General features: G+C 40.6%; 2 protein-coding genes across 2 annotated transcripts; both read left to right on the forward strand.

The window, feature by feature from the left end:
• The first annotated feature begins 1,394 nt into the window (after positions 1–1,394).
• On the forward strand, positions 1,395–6,204 carry LOC115737177 (calcium-dependent protein kinase 5-like). The gene is made up of 6 exons (XM_048279677.1): positions 1,395–1,906; positions 2,639–2,765; positions 4,868–4,934; positions 5,048–5,101; positions 5,252–5,306; positions 5,459–6,204. The coding sequence occupies exons 1-6, from the start codon at positions 1,505–1,507 to the stop codon at positions 6,071–6,073; spliced, it is 1,320 nt and encodes a 439-aa protein (XP_048135634.1). The 5' UTR covers positions 1,395–1,504; the 3' UTR covers positions 6,074–6,204.
• A 1,723-nt stretch (positions 6,205–7,927) lies between these two features.
• On the forward strand, positions 7,928–17,936 carry LOC115737252 (protein CHROMATIN REMODELING 25). The gene is made up of 21 exons (XM_030669295.2): positions 7,928–8,218; positions 8,601–8,984; positions 9,266–9,352; positions 9,468–9,708; positions 9,777–9,902; positions 9,987–10,043; positions 10,179–10,265; positions 10,812–10,907; positions 11,119–11,169; positions 11,632–11,706; positions 11,801–11,887; positions 12,210–12,301; positions 12,386–12,518; positions 13,761–13,880; positions 13,992–14,105; positions 14,210–14,293; positions 14,412–14,486; positions 14,573–14,631; positions 16,503–16,683; positions 16,761–16,859; positions 17,568–17,936. Exons 1-21 carry the CDS (start codon positions 7,983–7,985, stop codon positions 17,913–17,915), a joined length of 2,832 nt encoding a protein of 943 aa, XP_030525155.1. The 5' UTR covers positions 7,928–7,982; the 3' UTR covers positions 17,916–17,936.
• Positions 17,937–27,247: the final 9,311 nt, after the last annotated feature.

Raw genomic sequence — 27,247 nt, forward strand, 5'->3', positions numbered from 1 at the left:
AGTACATAAAGAGGAATGCCAACAGAAGATATAAATTTCAGAACCTGCACACAGGAAAATCTCACTCGCTGAATGGGAACTTGCCAGGTAGCCAAAGACAGAATCACCTCAACATATTTCAGGACATTCCAAATTCATTCAAGGACAGAGACAACTGATGTGCAGATGGTGCGTCTGGCGTGATTTTAGTTTTTCTTCGTGCAGACAAAGTTCAGGCATCAAGAACACAATCTCTGTTGTTTAGAAGTTCACATCGTCATATCACTCACGCAACTTTCACTACACCCATTTCAAATCTGATCAGAATAAGTCGAATTGCACAATTCCCCCTTTTAGATATGCGGATAACGAGTCTGGAAATCGACAACCGCGTATATTCATGTCAGTTTTTAAACTCTAGCCTCCATAATTTAGAGAGAGAATGACTAAATTGCATTGATCAAGGAAGTTAAAAAGAAAGAAACGGAGAGAGTCAATGACATTGAACCAGTGAACTGGGAAAAGGAGAAATTGAATCTTTGTATGATGCAAGTTTAACAAGAAAAACCACGTATGCATATTCACATTTACATCGTCTCCTCGCCGAAGCTCGCCATCTCGTCGCCCAATTAGGGCGGCCCTAGTCGAGATCACCGAGGGGATGTTCGCGTCGTCCGATTAGGGTGACCCCGGTCGAGTTCGGCGAGGGGAAAGTTTGCGTCGCTCGATTAGGGCAGCCCTAGTCGAGATTAGCGAGTGCGAGTCTCACCTTAGGCCAAGAGGGTGGTTGCCCTCGGCGATGCGCGAGAGCCGCCCTATTCGGGCTCGGGCGACGAGACGGCGAATCCGGCTCAAGCGAGAAGATGAGGACATATCTCGGTCAAGCGAAACTTACCAGAGTCGTTCAACGGGAACAACGGATGACGGCATTAGAGCTGGCGGGTCACAAGAGCGGCGGACGAAGCGGTGAATTGAGTCGCGAACGAGAATCTCAAGAGTGTCGTGGCAGAGTATCCTTCCGAGAGGTCAAAAGCAAAGTAACGACGGACCTTCCGAGAGGTCGAGCAAAGTAACGAAAGAAAGGAGGAAAGAAAAGGTTTTTGTGTTTTGCAAAAGTGATTATTTTTGTCAAAACCAACTTTTTTGTGGTTTTGCAAAAATGGTGATTTTTTCTTCAAAGCGATTCTCGCTTCTAGAATCATAATCAAAATTATATGTGTTATCAAACATGATTCTCATTTTTTTTGCTTTTGGGAACAGAATCACAAAAACAAAATTGTTACCATGCAGACTAGTGTCACGAGAAAAAAAAAAACAGAGAGTAAAATGTGTCACAATGCATGTAATTTAAGATATTACGATGACTTTCTTGCCAAAATAAAATCAATGCCTATTGAGTTCTGCTGCGACCATGCTCTTCCCTCTCGCTCACCTTCCATTTTCTCTGATAAATCCGCACCGACCCATTTTCTCTCTGCTCCAGAGAGTAACCGGCAACCCCGAAGCCGGTCAATGCGTTGACTCGATGTTCCCCATAAACCCTAGCTCCACCTTCGTCCTCTCCAAGCCCTCCCCTCTCTTCGGCGCGCGCCCCTCCCTCGCCTGCCGCGCGGCCGGGGACGTCCCCGCCGGCCCGGCATTCCCGAGGTGGCTCCAGTTCCCGGTGGCGTCCGCCGCGGACGCGGCGAGGGTGGGGCAGGACTTCGACGGCGGCGCGGTGGCGGATGCCTCGGCGGCGGCGAGGCGAGGAGGCGGCGGCAACGGCGGGGTGAAGGCGCATGCGATGGAGAAGAAGTGGTCGCGGGACAGGGAGAGCTATTTGACGGACGACGGCGACGCTCTCCCGCTCCCCATGGCGTACCCGAATTCGTCGCCTGTGACCCCCGAGGAAATTGACAAGCGACTTCGCTGCGATCCTGTAGTTGAGGTAGGCTCTCTCTCTCTCTCTCCCCACTTAATGTAGCTTTGCCCTGGCTAATATGTCTAATTGTACTTCGAAGGTTGCTGCAGATCAGCTGCTTGCTTTCTTGGCTTTCAAAGTTTCGTTTTCATTAAGATGGGATATGATTATCTCCTACTGGACTAAGTGCGACAGAATTAGCTCTGCTGTGTCCTCTTGTGATAGAAGAATTGAGTAATGGGAGAACTCACCTGTAGATTTTCGAAGGAATTATGGCTTTGATGGTCTTTGTTCTTAGAGAAACTGTGCTGTTGCTTGTCAAATTTATTTTGAAGGCTGCAAAATGATGGTGAAGAGTAATGAAGAAACACAAATATGTCACACTGTCACTAGGAACAGCATACACCCTCGACTCCTAATAAGGCACAACTTTCCCGTGTGATTGGTGGATACCGATACAGTGAACTAATTTGCACTGTTCTTTAGCTAAAGATTTTAATTTGTTATTTGAGACTGAGAATGAATTTTGAGCTAAACAACTCTGCTGATGATGCTTTTAGCTGTCATGTTAATTGGAACTTCGCAATCAAGTGTGTCCTGCATTTTTTTTATATATATATTTAGTGGCGGAATTTCATCTGTATGGCTGCATGACTTGTGTAGCCATCCCATTTCTTTCTAAATTAATGAGATTCTCGTTTAAGCAATTTAGACTGACTCAGTTGAAGTGGATTTTTGTCTTGGGTGTTGAAATTGTAGGACTGCAAGGAAGTGGTTTATGAGTGGACTGGAAAATGTCGAAGTTGCCAAGGTTCGGGGTTTGTCAGCTACTATAACAAAAGAGGGAGGGAAACTATCTGCAAATGCATACCCTGCCTTGGAATTGGTACACTTTTGCCCCGTCGTAAATTGAGCTTTTGCTCTCTACCTACACTTGTGTTGAATAGCTACAACCTGTTTTAATTGTGCAAAGATTTATTCTCACGTGATTCAAGGATAGAAGCATAACAAGGCAATAGGCCCATCTTGGAGAAAAGAATGTCTACTCATCCTTTTGCTAGCCGTGCTTCTAATTCTCACTTAGATGTTGCACATTGTTCTTTATTTTCTCATTTTTGCCCGAGTCATTATCTTCATGAGATCTTGTGCAACACATTACCCTAATTCTGTCCAGAATTCTTTGTTCTTATTCTGTTCATTGAAAAGAGATTCTTTTTCCGGTTCATTAAAGCTGTTCCATTATGAGAAGATAGGCAAATCTCCCATTGTAGAGACATGTTAATATCACTAAAGGACTTTATGAAGCAATATGATAAGATGTCACTTTTTTGTTTGTGATATGAAGGCTGCTCCTCGTGTGTGGAAGCATTATGATGTTAAGTAACACTTTTAGAAACATACGGTACCTAGTGAGGAGTCTCTTGTTCATATTGCTCAATCTGGTCATAAGCTAAGCTACACAGCTGCTGCATGAGGTCAATAGTTTCTTAAGTGCAATATGATTTCTGTTGCTATTATGTCCTGTGGAGGAATTCTTAGTGCATAGTGGAACAACCTCAGTGCATGAGCGCTTTCTTTCTGTGGCTATCTCATCTGTCAATGTTACTGATAGTCTTATTGCCCTTATGTAAACAACAGAAAATTCTAAAATGTTGCATTTATGCTTTGTTGGGGAACTTAGGAGGTGGAGAAAGTTGGCGGTGGGGATTGAAATATACCTACCTGCTTCCATTTTCCCCTCTTTTATAAGTTGTCCAAACAGAGCCTCAGAGAACAAGTTATCAAATGAGCCAGGGATAGCTTTTGATGTAGAACTTTCCCTCTATATCTCTCTCGCAGAAATTTAAAAATAATCCAAACGTCACACCCACTTCCATTTCCCCCTCTTCCATTAGTTTCCCAATCAGAGCCTTAGAGAACAACTTATCAAATGTGTTGGGGTTAACCATTAATTACTTGCTCTTCTGTGATTCATGAGATGAATGATTCTTCCAAATTTTCTTACTTGAGAAAGAATGTTGAGTGTGATGCACACTCTATCCCATGTGTTCTAGGCTGGTCAGAGGCTGTTCTTCTGATTCACTTCCCGCAATCGTCAGTTGGGGCCCAGAATTGAAATCCTACGGCAGAGCTTATGATTATCTGATTAAAGCTTCGTAACTCAAGCTCATTGCATGGGCATTGTAAGAGTCTGGAATACTGAGTTTCTTTGTCTTTTGGTGAGAGTGAGCTAGGTAATTCACAACTTAGAGCTTTTAAGGTTTGTTTTCCTTTTCAAGGAAATTAAACTGGAGACTATCTCAATATGACATTATGTCTTTGAGCCTTCTTTAACTGATAGACACTCTTTCGTGTTTTCTATATGCTAAAAAGTAGTTCTCGATTTCAGGTTTCATTTGTTTGACCATTATTGCTGAAAATTAGTTCAAAAATAACTGCAACCTATCATTAAGAAGTTGGTCAATTGCAGCAAATGTTCTTTTTGGCTAATGCAACTTTTTCTGTGGCGTCACTGGGACTCTTGTTACTGGTATGTTGCCTAGGGTATTAGAATAATGTTTCTTGAACTGTTTCAGACTATAGAAAATGCGGTACAATAGTCGGTAGGACGGTTCTAGCCTTTTGAATTATGGAAAATGCATTGACCTGTTGATTATTTCTTATATTTCTTTCCTGTTATGTCTATATGGGCTACATTTTTCAGGTTTTCTCCTTTTAAAAGCCACTTAGCGGCATGTTGCATAAATCTGCAGGTTACTTTAGCTGTTAGAAGCTTTGAAAAAAAAAATTATGATATTTTTTTTTCTCACTCGGATTCGATAACCATGAAGTACTTCAATTACTCCTAAGAAATTCCTCTATGGAGGTGTTTTAATATAAGAGGTCGGCAATCAAAAGCAAAGGTTTTGCATCTTGCTGGTTCTCATTCACCATCGACATATGTAATGGTCACCTCTGAGGCTCCATCTTGATAAACGTTTACTGCAGGGTATGTGCAGAAGATAACAGCTCGCAAGGATATTGAAGTAATGGAAGATTTGGACAACGGAAAGCCGCCTTGACCAGCACCTATACATATTAACATCTCCATGATTCATTGCTCTCTTCTTCCCTCTCCAAACCAAGCGATTTTTCCCCTGCAGATTCGCGCTGTCATTTTTCCTGTAGATTAGAAGATGATTCTTGTAATACAGTAATCTCAAGGTCCACTATAGAGAGAATGTAAGCAACGTCTCTAAAATAGAGTTGATTGGATGACCCAAAAGAGGAAACTACGCAGCTATTGAAAGGAATATATTCTTTTCTCTATCTTATGTGGTGCTCTGCCCTTTCCGACCACTGCTTTTTGTCTTTCTGCGTCTTGCTTTGTAGTTTTGGAATCCATGCTTTATACTTGACGTGGATTGTTCTGCAAGTTGAGGAATTGGTAATGTCTAGCCGATAAATCAGTACAAGGTACCTGATACATTTACACGCGCACACGGAATGAAAGCACGGTTAAGCTGATTTTAGAATCGGAACAATCCAGAGACGCGTGAATCTACCGTCAATCCATCGCTATAAATATGTCAACCATCAATACCAAGGTTTATGTACTGTTTCTTGAAAAGGGTTGAAAATTTTGCATCCTGGAAAATGTCAACTTTCAGTTATCTTGATTTGCAGTACAACCTTTCCAAGAGGAAGATCCTGCGAGGGCCATCCCGGCTCCTCTCCCCACGGTCCAGACAGAACTCCGGCCTCTTGCCTACCTTCCAACCAAATGTGGAGGAGATGAAGCGCGTCTTCGACAAGTTCGACGCCAACAAGGATGGCAAGATCTCTCAGCAGGAGTACAAAGCGGTTCTCCGAGCACTTGGCAAGGAGAACCTGATAGGGGAAGTCCCGCAGATCTTCCGAGTGGCTGATCTGGACGGAGATGGGTTCATTGATTTCCAAGAGTTCATGGAAGCGCAGAAGAAAGGAGGTGGGATAAGGACGAGGGACATCCAGAGCGCGTTTGGCACGTTCGATCTCAACGGCGATGGGAAAATCACGGCCGAAGAGGTTTTGAAGGTCCTAGGGAGCCTCGGAGAGAGGTGCAGCCTCGAGGATTGCCGGAGAATGGTGAGAGCAGTCGATCGGGATGGGGATGGCGCGGTGGACATGGATGAGTTCATGACTATGATGACTCGGACGCTGAAATCTAACTAAAAGGGAGAACAAGTACTTGTATTGTAATCCTTATGCAAATGTTTGCTCTGGGTGTCCTAGGCTCTATAAATTACTGCTACCGCTCTGTGGCAATCGTTTCTACTCCTAGTAATGTGAAAATAAGACTCTTCAATGCTGGCTATCTCGTGCCGCTTTTGCGGAATTTTTCCATTAACTTTGCTCATCGATAGAGCTTGTTGATTGATCGACGGTTAGCGCCCGGGTGGCTCAGGCAGTGTCGATTTCAAGGAGCGTCAGTCCGATTTAGGATGTGATCATGCAATACTTCATCACCTTAGTGTAGATATTTTTTTTTTCCGGGAAAATTGTCCAAAAAATAATTAATTTATTGTAAGGCGGTCAATTCAGTTATAAACCTTTCAATCGTGCTGTGCCAATTTAGTCATAAACCTGTTTTACGATTTGCCAACATAGGTCTTCCGGTTAATTTTGACTAGAAATCAATGGCGTGTAACCCGATCGTCCTATGTGGCATAACCAACGCTGAATTGAGTGTCGCATGATAGGTTTAGGCCCTTTTGGACAATAATCCCGAAATTTTTTAGCCTTCGCCTTCAAGCCGCAAAACTATTTGTGTGGTGTTTGCTCGATCTTTTCCGGTCGAGATGATGCAAGAATTGCAATCCTAGGATCGACGATTCAATGCTTGTCATCACTCGAGCACTGGCTACGATCTCATGGATATCTAACTTCATCTTGCCCCCATTGGAAAAATGGCTACTCCGGGCGCTTATCGGTGACCCGACTTTGCTTACTCGGATAGAATTTTTGTGCTATTACTAATGCGGCTCGCTTATTCGATAAAAATATGCCGCGAGGCTTTAATACTGCGGTTTTGCTTCCCCGACATCGAGTCCGTCACCGTCAAGGTCGGCATTGTCAACCTCTAGCTCTCAACTGGATGCGGGATGGAATTTGCAGCCGGGGCTTTATGGGTGCGTTTGGTTAAGGTTTTCCATAAGGCTTTGGACCTCTAAAGTCCCTTGAGAAAATGCTAAGGTATTTGACAAGCCTTTTCGATGGGTATTTGGCTCAATGCCGGTGAGCTAGGGAGCCAGGATAGGCTTTCAGCATCTTTGGAATGCTAAAGGCTCCATGAATGAAAATTAGCCAGTTACATATTTTGCTTTCAAAACCTTGATTAAAAATTCATTTTTACCCATCTTTCAAAAGTGAAACTCTAAATTGTCATTCTTTAAGGTGGGGCTAGCGAAGGGCGGTGAAAGCCAGCGAAGGCCGTCTAGGGTCGCGTGTCCCCGGGCGACGGCAACCGAAGCCCTTCGCCGGTTGGAGAAGGGTTTCGATTTTTTTTTTTTTGAGAAAAAATAAAAAAAGAAACATGCACTCAAAAACCCTTTCATTTTTTTTTTGGGTCTGATAATGGAGCTAATTGGTTTTGTTTGTTTCGTGAAAAATGAATGAAATAAAAAATATTTTTCTAAAATCGATTGCTTGCATTTCTTATAAAAATGAATGGACAAAAATTATTTCCATTGTCACGGTAATGTTTGGACATACACGGTTGTCGATGATGAAAACTTTTTTCATTAATTAATTTTACGCTTCATAAGCGATTATTTTTTTAAAAAATATTTTACAAATCGTTCATTTTCTGTGAAACAAATGGAGCCCGAAAAACTTCACCAATTGTAAATTTTTTTTTCTTGAACTATTTTATTTTCGGGCCAATTTTACGTTTGTCTCTTTTAAGTTAAATTGCATTACAATAAATTAAAGCAATATATAAATTATCGGAAAGGGTAAAAACGACATTTCACATGAAATTTAAGCCCGCCTTCATTTTACCGCCATGATGGAGTCTTCTCCCAGGCGGCGCTCCTTCGTGCTTGTGTCAACTGTGGGGAGTGTGTGAGCAAGAGCGTCATCCATGGACGACGACGAGGACGTTCTCCCTGGAGGTTCCGATTCGTACCTCCCGACCGAAGAAGAAGAAGAAGAAGAAGAAAGCGAAGGAGAAGGAGGAGAAGGCGGAAGCGATGATGAGGAAGTAGAAGTCATCGAGGGAGAATCTAGGGCAGGTCTCAACCGTAGATGTAAAGGCTCCTCTGCACCGACCGACGGCGACGAGTACCGGAAGTCGAAGAACATCGACGCTCTTTTGAGGTGACTTTCAAGTTTTCGATCTCGCAGAAGCGATTGTTCGCACTTCCCAGTTCCATTTCTGCAATCTATTGACGAAATGGTGGAGGAACGCTCTAAAATTGAGGTTTCTTTGGGATACCGATGCGATCGATTTGCCCTGAAGTTATGATAGCTGATGAACTTATTTTAATTTGCCTGTGCTTTATGGATTGTATGGCGAACAAGGAATCTGATATAGAATCGTTTGACGGAATGTAGATGTTAGTGAGCTATAATTTTTGCCCTTGGTATTTCTGGATTTTAGTTTCACCTTCTCTTTCTGCGCGTTGATCTGGCTAGATATTGGTTCGGTTATTTTGTGTTTCAAAGGATAAATTTGTGCTATGTGAATTTTTTATATCAGAGGCAACCTCGTCGTGAGAAGGCAGGCATTGTTACCGAGAGTGCTCTCGGTGATGGAAGGAGCTACTGTGTGTCGGAAACCCTTCAAACCGCCCTGCACTGATGGATATGATGATAGGGACGGACAGCTTCACCGTCGTCTTTTAGCCCGTAAAAGATTTGTACCATGGGGCTCTTCAAGGCCTGCTTTGGTGGAAGTAACCAACCGGCTTAATGTGTTACCAAGTGCCGCCGAGAAGGATGTGGAGGATGAAAAGGTGGATCTGCCACCTGGGGTTGAACCTCTGGTGCTGTGGCAACCTGAAGATTCAGAGGTCGCATCTGGCAATGCAGTGTCAATTGAAGTGGATCCATTGCTTGTACGTTTCCTTCGACCCCATCAACGGTAATGCTTTTGAATGACATCGGGAATATGTTGACCAGCTGTATATGTATGCACATATATTGGTACACGCCCGCACACACAAATGTGTATGTACGTATTCAAACATTGTGCAGCTTCAGTTTCTAATTTGAAAAGTTCCTATAGTTCGCTGAGTGAACTTTTAGAGGACTGATAAGAAATAAGAAGAGTCTATAGCATGGAGACTCCCTGCAGTTTCCAAGAAGCCATTTTCTTATCTTACGTATAAACTAATGAAGGGGTGTTCTCATTTGTTCATGCAGGGAAGGTGTCCAGTTTATGTTTGAATGTGTTTCAGGCCTATGTGGTAATGCCAGCATAAATGGATGCATTCTGGCTGATGACATGGGGTAAATAGCTATCTTAACTTTGTCGTCATGTCACTTTTGGGTGTCTTGACATTGTTCCATGTCCTACTTGTTCAGATACATCTCAAAATTCGCGTTATTTGTTGTACCTTTGCAGTTTAGGAAAGACATTGCAGTCGATCACTTTGTTGTACACACTGCTCCGTCAAGGATTTGATGGAAAGCCAATGGTTAAGAAAGCCATCATTGTCACTCCCACTAGTCTTGTGAGTAATTGGGAAGCAGAGATTGATAAGTGGCTGGGGGACAGAGTTCAGCTTATTGCTCTTTGTGAAAGCACCCGAGATGATGTCATTTCAGGAATTGATCGTTTTACAAGTCCCTATAGCTCTCTACAGGTAGATTTGTGTATTACTCAGTTTTCATGTCTTCAGATATTTTCACTAATTCAAATTCGCTTGCGCAGGTTCTCATTATTTCATATGAGACATTCCGGATGCATTCGTCCAAATTTAGCCACAATGAATCCTGTGAACTCCTCATATGTGATGAGGCTCATAGACTAAAGAATGACCAAACATTGACAAATCGGGTAAGATATGCTTACCAGATATGTTACCGGGTTTGTTGATGTCTGTCATTGTTCCTTCTTTGACATCATTGTTAAATATTCAAGGCTTTGGCTGCTCTCTCTTGTAAACGTCGCATATTGTTGTCAGGAACCCCAATGCAGGTAAGAAGTAATTCTTTCTGATTACCATTTTCCACTTCTGCGATTCAACGTGTTTGCTTCTGCTTTGAATGTAATGCCCGTTTTTTATTAATCATTTTTTTTAAAATTAGCTTATTAATTTATTTTGTTGTTCAGAATGACTTGGAAGAGTTCTTTGCCATGGTTAATTTTACAAATCCTGCAATCTTGGGTGACATCGCACACTTCCGCCGTTACTACGAGGTGAGTCAATTGCTTTTTTCCACATGTATTTAATGTTGGAGTTCATAATGCAAGAGAAAATGCACAGAAAGAAAGACGTGATATATATGTACTGACAATCTCGTGCGTTTTGGTGCTACAATTTAACTGTCTCTCATTGAGATGAGTCTTGTGCTGATACTTTACGAGCATCACCTTGGTTTTGTAGTTCATCATGGTTAAAGTAACCCCCATGTGCTACACCTACTGAACATTATTGAAAAAACAAAAAAGACTGTTCAGTCAGAAGGAAGCTTTGTGATTTTCTATGAATCACTTCAGATTGGAACACCTGCAAGATAGTCATTGTCAGCTGGGTATCTTTTGGTTTCTTGATTATAAAATCACGATGATTTAATCTTTACAAGGTAGTCATACAACCTAATAGTCATGCATTAGGATACATTGTTGCTGTACTTGTGAATTCACTGGCGATTGAAGAAACCCTTTGTGGTTATCTTCATCTTTGTGTTTTTCAATTTCTTGGAATCTGCTTATTTTGGTGAATTTGTCACATGACTTGGAAAGGCGCCAATTATCTGTGGAAGAGAACCTACTGCCAGTGAAGAGGAGAAAAATCTAGGTTGTGAACGCTCTTCAGAGCTCAGTGCCATAGTAAATCAGGTATATATGTTGCACTAGCAGACAATCCAGGAATTTATCATTTTCCACGATCTGGTTTACTATCTAGTCCTATAAAGTCATAAAATTCTGGAATTTGTCATCTTTCTCATATAAATTCTATGAACAGTTTCTCACAAGGTTAAATTCTGTGTGTAGTGAGCGTCTTTGAATTGGAAATTGACCTCAACATTGAATGGTTTACATTTTTCAGTTCATACTAAGGAGGACGAATGCTCTTCTATCAAATCACCTACCACCAAAGGTTTGTCTCTTTAATAGTGAACCATGAGATTCTGGTCCTTTATCTACTTTCTCAATGTTTTCATTGCCTCGTGATTTACTGGATAAGTAGTTTGAATGAGACAAGCTCATTTGAACTCTCTAAGTCTCTAGTGTTACTTCATTCTTTCTGACTAATATATATCTCCCTGGCATACAAAACCCTATCCCGGTAGGGGACAGAATTTTTGCCTTCGTGATTGAAGAGAGTTTTCATGTCGTCGTCACAAGCGGTCTGATACTCTGTTGCACAAAGAGATGAGCAACAGTAGAGATGAAATTATCCTTCTGTTCCAACAAAAAGCAGGGTTTACCTATGTCATTATCTATTAGGGGGTTAAAAATTATGATTAACTTTTTGATTTGTTTCGCAGGTATTTTCTGCTTGTTTTTATATTTGCTCATCATAATTCTGTGACTTCGACATCATTTTTTTCTCTTTCAGATAGTACAAGTTGTTTGTTGCAAGTTGTCTCCACTTCAAACAGAACTTTATAACCATTTCATACATTCCAAAAATGTACGGATATATACTTTCCAGCCTTACTTGGTGGTTGATGCATTTGCTTGCTGCATCAAATGTTCTCATCCTGTTGTGTTACCCTAAAATGCAGGTCAAACGAGCAATCACCGAGGAAACGAAGCAATCGAAAATTCTTGCTTACATCACAGCCCTTAAGAAGCTGTGCAATCATCCAAAAGTATGACACTACTACATCAGAAGATTTTGCTTGAGACTTGACCTGGCCTCTTCCAATTATTTTGTATCTGTTCAAGGTCCAATTGAAAATGCATATGCAATGCAGATGCTTTTTTGTTGCTGTGCCGTTAAAAGGACAGCTTTTACTTGATCCAATGGATCTTAACTCTTGTTATGTGTCACCGCTTCAGATTTGTCCCCATTCCTGTATTCAGGCCCTTTGAGATGGTCTGCTTCATGCAGCTCTTGTACCTCTTGGCCTTTTCATTTCAAGTATCTACCACAGTTTTAAATCTCTTTTCATGAAGCTATTTCTTCTGTAGCTGATCTACGATACTGTGAAAAGTGGAAGTCCCGGAACTTCAGGGTTTGAAGACTGCATACGGTTTTTCCCTTCAGAGATGTTCTCAGGAAGGTTAGCCATTCTATTCCACCTTTGGAGTTTGTTTAGTGACAGAATATCATGTTTCTGAAAGATTTCATCATTGATTCTTTGTAGGTCTGGATCCTGGAGTGGGGGTGATGGGGCCTGGGTTGAACTCTCAGGAAAAATGCACGTCTTGGCCCGGTTGCTAGCCCATCTTCGTCAACGGACAGATAATCGCATTGTCCTTGTCTCAAACTATACTCAGGTTGTTTTCACAATGGTGCTAAATACAATTTGAACTTGTTACCACCTTTTAGTCCGTAATCTGACTTGCAAATATTTGTCATTCATGATACCCTTCTCACTGACATTGCCAGCAGATGTTGCTAATTGGTAGCAAATGCTTGTTTAACCGTTCATTATGTAAGTTTGCTGGTAACGGAGTGAGCTTACTTGTTGCGTTATTATCTCTTTGTATACAGAATTTCTGTGTCATTGCAAGAACAGTATCCATATTAAGGTTCCTATGCACTCTCAATAGGTTTGATGGTTCTCTAATTATTTGGTTCTATAATAGGTCATCAAGTTTCAATGAAGTGGCAAAGCATAGTAGTCTCATTTTAGCTCCCCACTAGATTCTAATCTTTTTCTCCATAAATTTTGTAAACTTTTTAACTTTTTTCCTTCTATTCCTTTGTAGTTTATTGTGCCAAAGAAGATTTTTGCAATACTTTGATTCTGCATTGATTGTGTGATATTTGTTGTCGTTATCAACATTTTGAAGTGGTGCAATTGTTTATGGCCAACAAAAAGTAGTGCAATGGTTGCTGAGTTACTGTTGTGTTCTATGTCGCTCAATGAAAATTTCACTCTGATAATCTATGGGAATTTTCTGTTTGTAATCATTCATTCCGATCATTTGTTTTTAGGCACTTTGATCATGTTAATTCATTGGAAAGTTGGAAATATTTTGAAAGTAGGAACCATTCTCAATAACTTAGATGGGCATTGGAAATTAATTTCCATTAGATTTCAGTCCAGGGAACATTTCAGATGGGCCTATGAGCAATCTTTCTTTTGTGCATCTAGAACCTGTTTTACTTCCGCAGTCTGATTATACTTTAGTTGATTGAAATTATACTGTTAAGATATTAAATATTAAACCATGCCTTCATCTAACAGCTTAAGCTTTTAGAACAGTTGGCGATGGTCTCACAAAATCTCACATGGTATCAGAGTTGAAAGTCCTAAGTTCAAATCTTCTAGGCCCCTATTTGCCTCTCCAATTAAATATGCCCACGCTTAGTACTAGGAAAAATACTAGACTAAGCGTGAGGGGGAGTGTTAAGATACTAAATATTAAACCACGCTTTTATCTAACAGTTTAAACTTTTAAAACAGTTGACAGTGGTCCCACAAAATCTGACAATACTATTGAGGGAAACCTTTTCTTCTACAGCACAAGTCACTGAAGCAAGTATCTGAATTACTGTTTGCAATTTACCAGACATTGGATCTCTTTGCCCAATTGTGTCGTGAAAGAAGATATCCATATTTGAGGCTTGATGGAACCACAACAATCAGCAAAAGACAAAAGTTAGTCAATCATTTCAATGACCCATCAAAGGTATAAAGTTATTGATCAAGCAATAGTCAAGATAATTTGGTCTTTGTCCTTGATGTTCCTTCTCTAGATAAATGGGCTTCATTGTAATCACCTTTAGCTGATAATTTCCAGGATGAGTTTGTATTCCTCTTGAGCAGCAAGGCTGGTGGCTGTGGCCTAAATTTGATTGGAGGTAATCGCCTGGTCTTGTTTGATCCAGACTGGAACCCGGCCAATGACAAGCAAGTAATCCTTCTAACCTCACTTCTCATGTATGAGAATGGCTTTACTGGGCAAATTCACTGTGAAGATTTCTTGATCGCCAATTGTCCATTTGTCTTGACAATCAGGCTGCCGCCAGAGTATGGAGGGATGGACAGAAAAAGAGAGTATATATTTACAGATTTTTAAGCGCTGGAACAATTGAAGAAAAGGTTCGATATGAATCAATCTGGATTCTCTGCTAATACTTTTTATGTTTTTTGAGCACTACTGTTTTCAAAAGTTCCACTATCTTTAGATCGAGTTCAATACACTATTTAACATCTGTAGGTATATCAACGCCAGATATCAAAAGAAGGTCTTCAAAAAGTTATTCAACAGGAGACTAGTGCCCGTGCAGCAGAGGTACAAAGTCATTCTACTTTCCAATGTTCATTATAGAGTACCCCTTTTTTCCCTTTAATGATGGTAATGGAGAGTGAGAAATGCAGGGAAATTGCCTTTCGACGGAAGAACTGCGCGATCTATTCACATTTCATGAAAAGTCGAGGTACTCAAGTTTTTTCCCGTCTCTGTTTCTTTCAGTAGTCATTTACAAGAGTAGGCACTTTATTTGAATTAGCAAAGTAAAATGAAATATGGAGTTTTGAGCCATTTAGCTGTGATTTTGAAATTTTGTCTTCGAAATGGTTTGGGGATTTATTTTCAGTCTTCGACCTGACACTGATGTATGTTGTTGAATCCAACAACATTTTCTGTATAGCTTATGTCATCATGGTTTTGATTGCATAAGCAGGGCATGGTCAATGAACACAAAACTTCAAAATTCTGAAAAGATTATGCTCGTCTAAATTTTTGGTTTAATCCAGAATATGCTGCCGTTAAACTTCATGAGTTTCAATTAGTACAGTAAAGCTTGCCACCTAATTCTATCAAGATATTCATCTCTCTCTATTTCTGCAAATACAATACACTACTAAGTTTCTAATCACGTTAGCAGCTAGTAGTCCTCAGCTGTTGGATTCAGAACAGTCGGCACAATTCACTAACTCCACTTTCGGCTTGTTAGTGTGAGAAGTGTGAGGGTGGGGATCAACTTTGGTCAGCTTCACTTGTGATTCAATCTTCTAGACAAATGATCCATCTCCTAATCCCTGATCTACTCCAAGATTGTAATACCGGTACATCCTGCTATAGTCGAGCCCTGTCCTGCTATCAACAGGCATCTGCTTCAGTAGGGTGTTGACATAGTTTATGCACTGATGAAACAAATGGGATATCCATTTTACTGAAAACAGAACTAATTTAGATTGCTTATGTGGGAAGCTCAAAACATTTAATGAAGAAGAGCAACTTGAAGTTGGAGCCATATTTTTTGCCAGTGGAACACAGTTTAAGTGTAGTATACCCATTTTGGTGTATTTATTCCCTCGGTCTTCTTGCCTTTTCAGTGCATAACCATGTTGACTCAATGTGATAATAGAAACTTCAAAAGGTCTTCGAAAAGTTATTCAAAGAAGGCCACTAGTACAATTGCAGCATAGGTACAACTTGTGCTACCTTCTGATGTTCCAATGCAGGTCATTTTTTGCTTTGTAATTGGTTTATGTAATGTTAGAAATGCAGTGTCTTTTCTTTCAACAGAAGAGCAACATGATCTGTTCTTCACATTTTATGATAGTTGGGTCTAGCCTCATCTTTTATCCATAAAGATCCCTCACTTCCAGTAGTCACCTACATGAGAATGAACTTTTTGTAAATTAGCTAAGTGGAGAAATCTGGATATCTGAGTCATTTGCCTATTATTTTACCTTTTATATTGAAAGCACTTTCGGGGGTTTACTTTCAATCTTCTACTACAGTGAATTAGTCTGGTATGTCCTCCTGAACACTGTCCTGCTGCCACAAACACTATGAGATATTCAACTTCGAGATAAGCTTCCCTCCTTCAGTGACAATTTCGCGTGCACTGATAGAACCAATGAACATACTTTTTCCTATTTTTGTTTGTAATTAGACCATGTGGTAAACTGTAAATGTTTAATAAAGAAGAGCAGCTTCAAGAAAGTAATTGGTAGGCTTTCCAGTTGCAAACATCTTACTTGCACGTGATAGGCAGTTTAAATGGAGCATCCTGTTGTTTGGGTTTGTCCCCTTAACCTCTTTCAGTGTATAAGCAATTTTGTTCTTGTCAATGCGCCTGACCCTGTGTGATGTTAGCAACTTGAAGCAACTAGAAGAGGTTGCTTATCGAAGCAAAGAATCTTAATTTTGGGGCTTTTCTGTTTAATCAAAAGAATCAACTTCTGAGCCATATATTTTTCCTTGTTTGCCGCTTGCTGGCAACCTGATGTGTTCCCTGTACTGGTAGAAAATATTTACTTTCTTCCTCAAGTTGACTTCTTGTTCTGTGTTTTTTAGGTCTGAGATTCATGAAAAGATGAACTGTATTCGCTGTCAGCACATTGATGATGCCGAAATTGTTGGTGACAGAGGAGATAGTGCACTGGATCAAAGTACCTTTTCAACAGATACTTCTGACATAGGTTCATTTGCAGAAATAACTGGATGCTTGCACAAGTTAAAGGCCTCGGAAAGACAGGTTAGTCAGCAATCAGCCTTTTTATGACACTTGATTATGTTTTTGGGCACCTAAGTTTATTACTGGTTTGTGTTCAGATGGGGACACCGAAGGAAGAGGACTTAGGCAGTTGGGGCCATCATTTTTCGGCTAAATCAGTACCAGATATTGTCTTCCAAGCTTCAGCTGGTGATGAGGTCTTATGCTTGCTATTGCACATATACTCAAGATTCTTCACATATGATTCTGGGATGGGTTTAGCTTTTCTAAAATATTGCGAAGTTTATCATGTGAGAATAGGAGATCTACTAAGTTCAATCATTGAATGAAATATCATTCAGTGCAGCAGAACTTGTTCATCATTTACTGAATTTCCTTGCCTTTTAAAATGGGATTGTTTAGAGATCTATCTGGTAAGGATATTTCCCCAATGCCTGCCGATTGTATACGAGGAGAAGATGAGATTAATTGTTTATTCAGTCCAAGTGCTCCATCATTGTTGTCAAGATTACTTCCGAGATTAAAGGAAATCAAGGATATGCCAATAGTAGAGCATCTAGGAAACAAGAAGCAATTATAATGTCCTCTCTTACGATTCTTGACTCTTTGAGCATTTGATCACTTTGATTTAAATTCTCTAGCCCATATTCCCAGCTCCTATATCTTCACCTAATTGAATAGACAATTGTGCCAATACTAAATGATCACCTTCACTCTTGCGGATCAAAACTGGACTCGGTGTCTATCTGATAGCTAACGAGATGATTGATCATCTCTAGTGAGGCAGGATTTTTAATGCCTGTGAGTTTGAGATTGCATAGATCTATCCATTTTCTAAGTTTCTGTTCTTATTAAACGTACTTCATTCCCAGGTTTACAGTGCTCAAATGTTCATACCACTGCAGGTAACATTTGTCTTTACAAATCAAGTGGATGGGAAGCTTGTCCCAATTGAGACAGCTATCAGCGAAAAGATCAGGACAGAGGAGAGCAGGCTCGATCTGAAGCAAAGTATGAACCAGAAACCCTGGCTAGAACAGCAGCGTTTAAAGGTGCGACAGTCGCATCGCAGTTCCCTCACAACAGTTCTATCTTCGTTGTCCAAGACTTCACAAGAGTCAGAAAGAAGACCACTTAAAATCATCCTAAAAGGGACAGGCATTGCACAGCTGAGGAACAAACTGTCTCTTGCTCATCAGTTGCCACAGAAAAGACCATGCGATAGTAGTTCAGAACTCGATGACTTCTCGTGACGATTCCAGCATCTAAAGCTCAAGTCGTTTTCTATGTTCGTGTTCATGGGATTGATCAATGCTCAACAGCACGTGCAGCTGCCCACGACCTGGCAAAACTAAACCGGTTTGGCTATCGGATTGATACAGCAGCAAGGATGGCTCCAAGAATCTAATTTTTCAGAGAAACGTTCCCTTGTGAAAATTAAAGCAGGGAGCATGACTACCAGAAACTGAGAAACACTGATTCGGTTTGGGGATGAGCTTGAGTACAGACACTAAGCTTTCAGTTCCAGAGGATATAGCGGACTTCCCGGCTTAACGTCCTGGAGAGCCGTGCTTTGCGAGTAACCAGCGGTCCGAATGACAGCCTCTAGCTGCATGGCACTTCTATAGAATTCACTAATAAGAGCACATCCTCTGATCCGTGAAGTACTTTGTCGAGGACAATATTACGAAATCCAAAGGACGAGGATGCTACATGCATATGTCTATATGTTTTGTTTCTCTTTATTTTGTGCTCACGTAGCACGACCTGTTAGCCTTTCTTGTAGTCTGACAACATGCAACCGCAGGTGTTCATGTCACCAGAACATATGAACGTGGGATAATTGTTCAAAAAGTTCTAAACCTATTGTGTGGTGGCCAATTCTATTAGTCCTCATTAATTTTGATCGGAAAATCAATGATTTGGAGTCTTCCTATGTGGCATGGCTAGGGTGAAGGAAATAATTATTCTAAGTTTTTCAGTTTTTTTATTGGTTTTATATATTATTGTTTTATTGTTTTATTTCAATTAATCCAAATTTTCCTTGAACGCCTAATCATCCTTGCAATACATGCATCGGTCTGCATTCTCCAATAGGATTGGGTCTTGTAACGAGCTCAAACTCAAGATATAATTTAATATATAGTTTTTTTTTTTTTGGCCGAGCAACATATAGGTTGGTAAGTGAACTTATCTGCCAACGGAATATTGAGCAAAGAAGTCAGAATGTTTTTACCCAATCTCGTTATTAAATTTTTAATATGTTCAATGTGGTTCCTAAACTTTAACTAAATATGCAACGTGGTTCCTAAACTTTTAATTTGTTCGTATGGTCTTTGAACTTTTGGTACATGTTCAATTTAATTCTTAAATTATATGAAGATGTTCAATATTGTCCCCGAACTTGAATTAATGGAAGGATGGCACTGGATATTTTCATATAATTCAAGAACTAGATTGAATATTTATCAAAAGTTCGGGAACCACATTGAACAAACTAAAAATTTAGGGAACACGTTGCATATTTTCCTAAAGTTTAGGGATCACATTGAACAAATTGAAAGTTCAGAAACAACATCAAATATTGAGCCAAAGTTTATGGATATTTATGTTATTATCCCTACATTATATTGCTTTTTAGGGTTACAATGAATATATTTTGAACACGGCCATGAGTGCACCTACAACTGACAGTGTCGAGATCAAGAGTTAGGTTAAAGGCGACCATATGTCCGAGGATCGGGTACTTTTCTTATGGCATCTTGGTCTTGCTCCGGTCGAGGACGGGGGTAGCATTGTCGTCGGAGAGTGTTGGGAGTAAAGAACAAAGGTGTTTAATTCTTGATCTCAACATACAATTGTAGAGATGATTTTCATTATATAAAGATATCACAAAGTCTTACGTAAGGAAGAAACAATACAACAATGGAAAATAATAATAAAGGGATAATTATATTACAAAAGTTGTTAATCACTTGATTCTAGCATCTTCAAGAATCAACGCTTGTGATTTTGATTGTATCTCCGGATTCTTCTCTCTTGATTGATAAATCGGTGCCTTTACTCTCCCTCAAATTGGGAATGGGAGAATCCCAAATTCCCAATTTGCGACGTAAGTTTCCAAATGTGTTCCTAGATAGGGGTTTTGTGAAGAGATCATCAATTTGATGCACAGACGGAACATACTTAGTCACAAGTGTTCCAAGAGCCACTTTTTCTCGCACATAATGATAATCTAGTTCGATATGTTTAGTTCTTGCATGAAATACTGGATTAATTGACATATAAAGTGCACCTATTATCACAAAATAGTATCGGTGGACTAGAGAGATGAATACCCAAATCTCTAAAAAGGAATGATATTCATGTAATCTCTGCAATTGTCGACGTCATTGCACGATACTCTGCCTTAGCATTGGATCGAGCAACCGTTCATTGCTTCTTAGCGCTCCATGATATATAGTTGCTACCTAAGAAAGTACAAAATTCAGTAGTCGATCATCGAGTCAAGGGACAACTTGCCCAATCTGCATCACAAAAAGCATACAAGTCTAAAGTCGACTTGGACAAGATTTGCATTCCTCGATCTATTGTGTCGTTGATAAAATGCAAAATGCACTTCACAATTTGAAAATGACTCGCAATAGGTTGATACATGAATTGACAGACAAAATTGACCGCATATGAAATATTCGGTTGTGTAATCGTGAGCTATTGAAGAGCTCCAACGGTACTGCGATATAGTGTAGGATTCGAAAATAATGTTGCATTTGTACTAAAATGAGAACTAGAGGCCATAGGGGTGGAAACCGGCTTGTAGCCCTCCATTTATGCACGTTTAAGGATTGATAAAACATATTGTTGTTGACACACTTAAAGACCACCAGCGAATATCTTAACCTCCATACCTAGAAAATAGTGTAGTGGCCCCATATTCTTCATTGTAAATTTGCTACTCAACGTAGAGATGAACTCATCAAGCAATTTCGGATTATCACCTGTAATAATCATATCATCTACATATAAAAGTAGAGCTAGAATGTCATGACCCGATTTTTGAATAAATAATGAAGGATTCGAAATGCTGCAAAAGAAATCGGATGCCAAAAGAAATGAGCTAAAGCAATCAAACCATGCTCTTGGTGCTTGCTTGAGGCCATAGAAAGCTCTCTCCAATTTGCAAATATAAGACATATGATTTTTGTCCTCAAAACCGGGCGATTGCTCCATATAAATATGCTGCGACAAAAATCCATGTAAGAATGCATTTTTAAAATCTAAATGTTTGATGGGCCAACCTTTAACGGTAGCGATGGTGAGTACTGGTCTTATGCTTCCTGGTCGAACAACCGGCAAGAATATCTCAAGGAAATCTACTCCTGCTACTTGAGTATATCCTTTGGTGACCAATCTTGCTTTTAATCTTTCTAATGTACTATCGGCCTTTAACTTAGACTTAAAAACCCATCGACATCTCACAACATTAGTATTTGGAGGACGTGGAACAAGAGTCCAAGTTTTATTACGATGAAATGCCTCGAGTTCCTCTTTCATTGCTTCTGACCACCCTGGATTCTTTAAAGTAGATCATACATTGTTTGGTTCCGTCAATATCAAGTCCATCATATGAAAATTGGCATATTTTGGATTAGGTTTCAAAATACCAGCACATGCTCGAGTAACCATTGAATGATTTCGAGTGGGAGAACGTGCTATCGAAGAATCATGAAGAACATCCAAAGAGGAATCTCCATTTGTCAAATTGCATGAAGAATTAAGCGGATGAGTCACCAATTTCAACATGACTTTGGTGAACATGTGATTCACCTCCATCAATGTTGTCTTCATGAGAATTATTCTGAGTAGCAGAATTCAATAAGTCATCACACGGTTGATCCGAGTTAGCAGATGAAGCAACTTGTTACAAATACAAAGGTGAAAATTCTGAGTCAGACGCCGAAGTGTCTTCATTTGGCTAGCTTATAAATTTAGATATCTTCGCTTGATCACTTTGGTCTCCGAATAATGAGTTGGGTACAATATAGGGAAATATGGTCTCATCAAAGATGACGTGCCGCGATGTATAAATTCGACCAATCGGAGGATAGAGACATCAATATCCCTTACGGAGATCATTGTAACCGAGAAATACGCATGTTAATGATCGAGGATCGAACTTATTCTTGGTGTATTCCCTAAGATAAGGAAAACACCTACAACCAAAAACTCGCAAAAAATTATAATTTGGTTTTCTGCCAAATAAGAATTCATAAGGTGATTTCGTGCTTAACACCCTTGTAGAAAGCCGATTCAATAGAAAAACAGCTATTTGAAAGCTTTCGACCCAATACTTTTAGGAATTCCATTTCAATGAAGCATCGTCAAGCCAATTTCACATATATGCATGTGTTTTCGCTCGGCAACTCCATTCTGTTCCGGAGTATTTGGGCGGGACACTTGATTAACAATCCCACTCTTTTACAAGTAGATTAGAAAATATGCTCGGTTAAACTCTCCTCCTCTATATAATTGAAAATTTTTAATATGCCCTCCAAATTGCCTTTCCAAATATTTCTCAAAATTGAGAAAACATGCATAAAAGTATAACGCGTATAATCATCCACAAAGCAAACATAATATTGGAACCTACGAAATGACATTATCGGAGCCTTTCCCCACAAATCACAATGTATCTTTTCAAAAGGCTTAGTAGTACTAGTTTTGGAAGGCAAAAAGGGAAGTTTAGATGCTCGCCCCATTTGACAACTACTACATATGGTAGTAGGTTTATTCCAAGCAATAATGATAATATCGCCTTTATTTTGTAGATGACGGAGTGTCATTGGCTGTGGATGTCCCAACCTTTGATGCCAAGTACTTTCATCGGCTTTCCTGAACCGATTTGAAAATAGTGCTTCTTTTGGCACCTTTAAGGTATACATATCACCTTCATGGTTTCCAACCATTAGAACCTTCCCCGTTTTCCTTTCCTTTTTCACAAAACCAGCGGTAGAGAACTCAAAATTTAGAGGATAGTCGGTTATAAATTCGCTCACTAATAATAAATTCTTTTTCATATGAGGAACGAGTAGAACATTTTTTAAGTCAACACACTCTTTGCCCAAATTGATCTGAGCATCACCGGTATGGGAAATTTCAAGTGAATCACCATTTCCAACCATAACACTATATTTTCCCATATATGGTCATAAATTGAAAAGATTACTTTTGTGACGTCCCGCAAATTTGGTGTCCGTAAGAAAATTTCAAATTCCAACGTGGAAAATAAAATTGGATTTTGAGGATTTAAGAGACGATAATTGGTCGTTCCGAGACATCCGTCAGAAAAAACCAAGTTTAAATAGTCAAATGTTGACTCGTAGTGTTGAGACCTTTCGTGCGCAAATTCAACCTTGTCCGAACCCCAAATGCCAAAATTCTAATTTTGCCCTCGATCGATTAAGCCAAATGACTACCGGTACCCATTTTTCCAAATTACTAGTTTGCCCTAGATTTTAGTGGTGTAGAAAAAAAAATGAATTTTGATTTGACTAAAAGTGGACCCCACCTTCATTTTCCCATCACCTCGGCCGCCCGCCTTCCCCATGTGCTCTCTCTCACTCTCTCTCTATTTTCCCTCTTCTTTGTGCGACCAGACCCCACCCCCCTCCTCTTTGTTCTTCATCATCTTCTTCTTTCTTCTTTCTTCATCTTCTTTCCTTCTGTGTGTCTAACCACCCCCCCTTTTGCTCACCTCGCTCGACCACGCCACCACCCCCGGCCACCACGGCCCGTCGCGTCGGCTCGCATCCCGCCGGCCACCACCGACGCCTTCACCTCCAGCCATCGCCAAGCTCTAGCAGCCGCGAGCCCGACGCCAGCCACCCGAAACCCCCATCCAAGCTCGTCCCGGCCGCCATGCTAAACCGGCCGGCTCGCCTCCGCCCGTCGCTCTTGCACCCGACGGATCCGTGAACTAACGCGGCTGAGTCGCCGTGCTCTGCCTCCAAAAATCCCAGCCCCGACGCTTGAGCCCACCTTCGTCAAGCCGCCGTCCGGCTCGCCCTACCGTCGACCACCGGTCCCCCGGTTGGCTTCGGCCACCTCTGCTCAACCAACCGCCGCGGTCCCGACCCAAACAGTACCCGGAGCTAAACCCGACCCAAAACAAGAATCGAACCGACCGAACCCGACCCAAAATCCGGTGACCCCGACCCGAAACTCGAGATCCGACCCGAACCGCCAAACCCGACCCGACCCGAACAGCCACCCGAGACCCGATTCAAACGGTGTTGTCGTTTTCGTCATTGTCGCGCCCAACTCGACATCGAACACCGAAATAGTGAGTCGACCCCTAAACTCTGATTAGGGCATTGGCTGCATTCGAGAATTAAAATAAGCGATGTTGATTGCGATTAGAATAATTAGCGGGTGCCGGATATATTTATTCAAATTATAATTGCACTATTTGCTCGAAATCGGATCAATTGATTATTAAGGTGACAATTAATCGAAGCATGAATTAATTGATCGAGATGGATTAATTAACTAAAACCGGGTTAATTAATTAAGATAAATTTAATTATTTATATTCGAGATTTATTAATTGCTAAGTAAATCGTAATTAAATTAATTAATTAGGACTACGATAATTATTTAATTGTTAATTAATTAGTGGATTATTAATATTCGGTGATTGTCTGATGACTATTGAGTGTCATGACCGGTGTGAATTTGATGACTGATTATCCTATTTATAGATACAAAGTCCGGTGGACAAAATGCGTTCATGTGGCAATGCGTGGACTAAATTATGGGCTTGAACCAAGTTTTGAGCACAACTATTTGTGTGTGTATTGAATTAAATGCAAAGATATAAATTGGCTAGTTGCTTATTGTGCTTGTGTGGTCATATAATAGATACCATCTTCTCGGGTACGTGAGGACAAAGCCGACCCCCGTGTACGAGGGTTCGAGCTTGGTAAGTTCGTGCCGAGGGTATTTGGAACCATATGACTTATTAGATGCCGGTCGCGACTTGTGACAGACCGACGCTCTCTACATGAATGCTTGATTGTTAATCCATGCCGAGGGTACTTGGAACCACATGGTTTGTCAATTGCCGTTGTCGAAGAAATGGAATGGTGCCCGGTCTTGCTAGAAGAGCATGATTTTGCTAAGACCGAGAATGGTCGTTAATAATTGGAACACATATGGTGTATTATGCATGCAATTTGTGATGAGTGTCCTGGTTATGTGCTTGGTTGTATGCAGTTGATTGCATGTTAAATATGAATTGTTTAATGTGTGGACCAAGGCGAGGTAAGCTCGCATGTGGTTGATGGTGATTGTTGGTTTTGGATTTGACTATGTGATTGGTAAAACGTTGCAAGGATCGTACGCTATTAGTTTACCGTCGTTATTGTATTACATGCTTAGGATGCCTTGAGCGAGTCAACGTCCTGCTCAAACTTAGGCGTTGACTTACCGAGATTTTATATCTCACCCCATTGTTGTAAACTATTTTTTTCGGATCCTTAGCTTTGGAAGTCGGAAGTGTTCGTAAATTCTTTTTGAGTAGCACGGAGTAGTGTTAACCCATAATCCCGATCTGGTATTTTTGAGGGTTATAGGAAGTGGCCCCGAGGTAGGGCTTGTATATATATGTACTTCCCATAGTTAACAATATATTAAAAAAAAGGATTGTGTCCGGTGTGATTTCTTGTTTTTCTATCCCCGTTAATTTTATAACTATTTGGGAGTTTCACGTTCTGCATGCGTTTAATAAAAAGATAAAAATAATGGGTCGATGACGTGCTTGAGACGTTGTCCTTTTATGACCCGAGGCGTTTTGGTAGGGTTGTTGCGGGCCTAAGGATCGGGGCGTGACAACCCCGCCCAAGGTGGTATTACAACAAGGTCAGCCTAAACTACCTAGTCATGGCTTGGAGTAACAAGGAGCGTTGGGTTTTTGGGATAGTTAGGAGGATTGAAATCCCGTGCATGTATTTGTTACTTAAGATTTTAAGGTTGTATGCCCGAGTTCTCATTACATGTTGCTTGGAGCGAACAGGGCTCAGTAATCGACCTATAAGATGAGCAACCGTAATCCCAGAGTCCCTAGAGGAAGAGCAGCTCAATGGGATCCTAGAGTGGACGGGATCTTGCAAGCACTGGAAGTTTTAGGTGATATTGTTGTGCAGCAAGTGAGGAATCAAGCTGCTGCTACCGCTTTGCTTGATGACCCATTAGCTGGAAACGAGAATGGAGCTCAACAGATACAAAAATTGTTAGAGCAGTTCTTGAAGTTAAAGCCGCCAAAGTTTTTCGGAGTTGGCGATCCCGAAGCTGCCACTCACTAGATAAAGGAACTGGTTGATCTCAACATACAATTGTAGAGATGACTTTCACTATATAAAGATATTACAAAGTCTTACATAAGTAAGAAACAATACAACAATGGAAATAATAATAAATGGATAATCATATTACAAAAGTTATCAATCACTTGATTCTAGCATTTTCAAGAATCAACGCTTGTGATTTTCATTGATATCTTCATATTCTTCTCCCTTGATTGATAAATCGGTGCCTTTAGGGGAACATAACAAAGCTCCGGAAGAATCACATTTTGTTTGGGAGAAGTAACAAAAAAGTTCTAAACCTATTGTATTGGTATCAATGCGGTTATAAACCTTTCAACTGGATTAATTTAGTCATAAACCTTTTTGCATTAGTACAAATTCAGTCCGTCCGGCCAATTTAAGCCGAAACCGCCGACTTGGACGTTGGTTGTCCTACATGGCACCGCCGATGCTGACATGAAATTATTTATATTTTTTTTAAATATTTTTTTAATTTTTTTATTATTTTTTCCTTACTTTTTTTTTCTTCCCCTTTTTTTCTTTCCCCTAGTCTTATTGCCGGTGGCAGACCGGTGGAGGCCGGCTTCACCGGCCACAGGCGAGGGTCGGCCTCGCCGGGCCAAGGGGGAGCGCCGGTGAGGCCGACCCTCTCCTAGGCAAGGGCGAGACCAATGAGGCTCGTCTTGGCCTAGGCAAGCCAAATCTAGCTATAGGGGCTTCATCGGTTCTCCCCTTCACTCGGGTGAGGCCGAGCCCCGCTTGTGGCCGACGAGGGCATCCTCACCATGGCTAGTGTCGGTGGCCACCGACCACAAATAGGGAGAACAAAAAAAAGTAAGGGAAAATAAGAAAAAATAAAAAAAATTCAAAAAATTTATTTGAAAATTATTATAAAAAAATTATGCCGGCGCTGGCGGTACCATGTAAGACAGCTGGCGTCCACGTCAGACGGTTTCCGGCATAAATTAGCCGGATAGATTGAATTGATGCCAATGTAAAAAGATTTAGGACTAAATTGGTCCAATTGATAGATATAAAATTGAATTAGTACCAATGCAATATGTGTAGGACTTTTTTTAGCCGAACTTCTTCTCAATCAGCCTCTTCTAAAGAAGCTTCTGTCGTAAGGAGAACAGATCTAACTTCAATGTGATCAGTCAAGAATAAAACTGAAAGCTGGAAGAGTTTCGAAAGATAGGAAAAATATTTGGCCGATCTGC

Source organism: Rhodamnia argentea, chromosome 5 (assembly GCF_020921035.1).
Source record: "Rhodamnia argentea isolate NSW1041297 chromosome 5, ASM2092103v1, whole genome shotgun sequence".
Classification (NCBI taxonomy): Eukaryota; Viridiplantae; Streptophyta; class Magnoliopsida; order Myrtales; family Myrtaceae; genus Rhodamnia; species Rhodamnia argentea.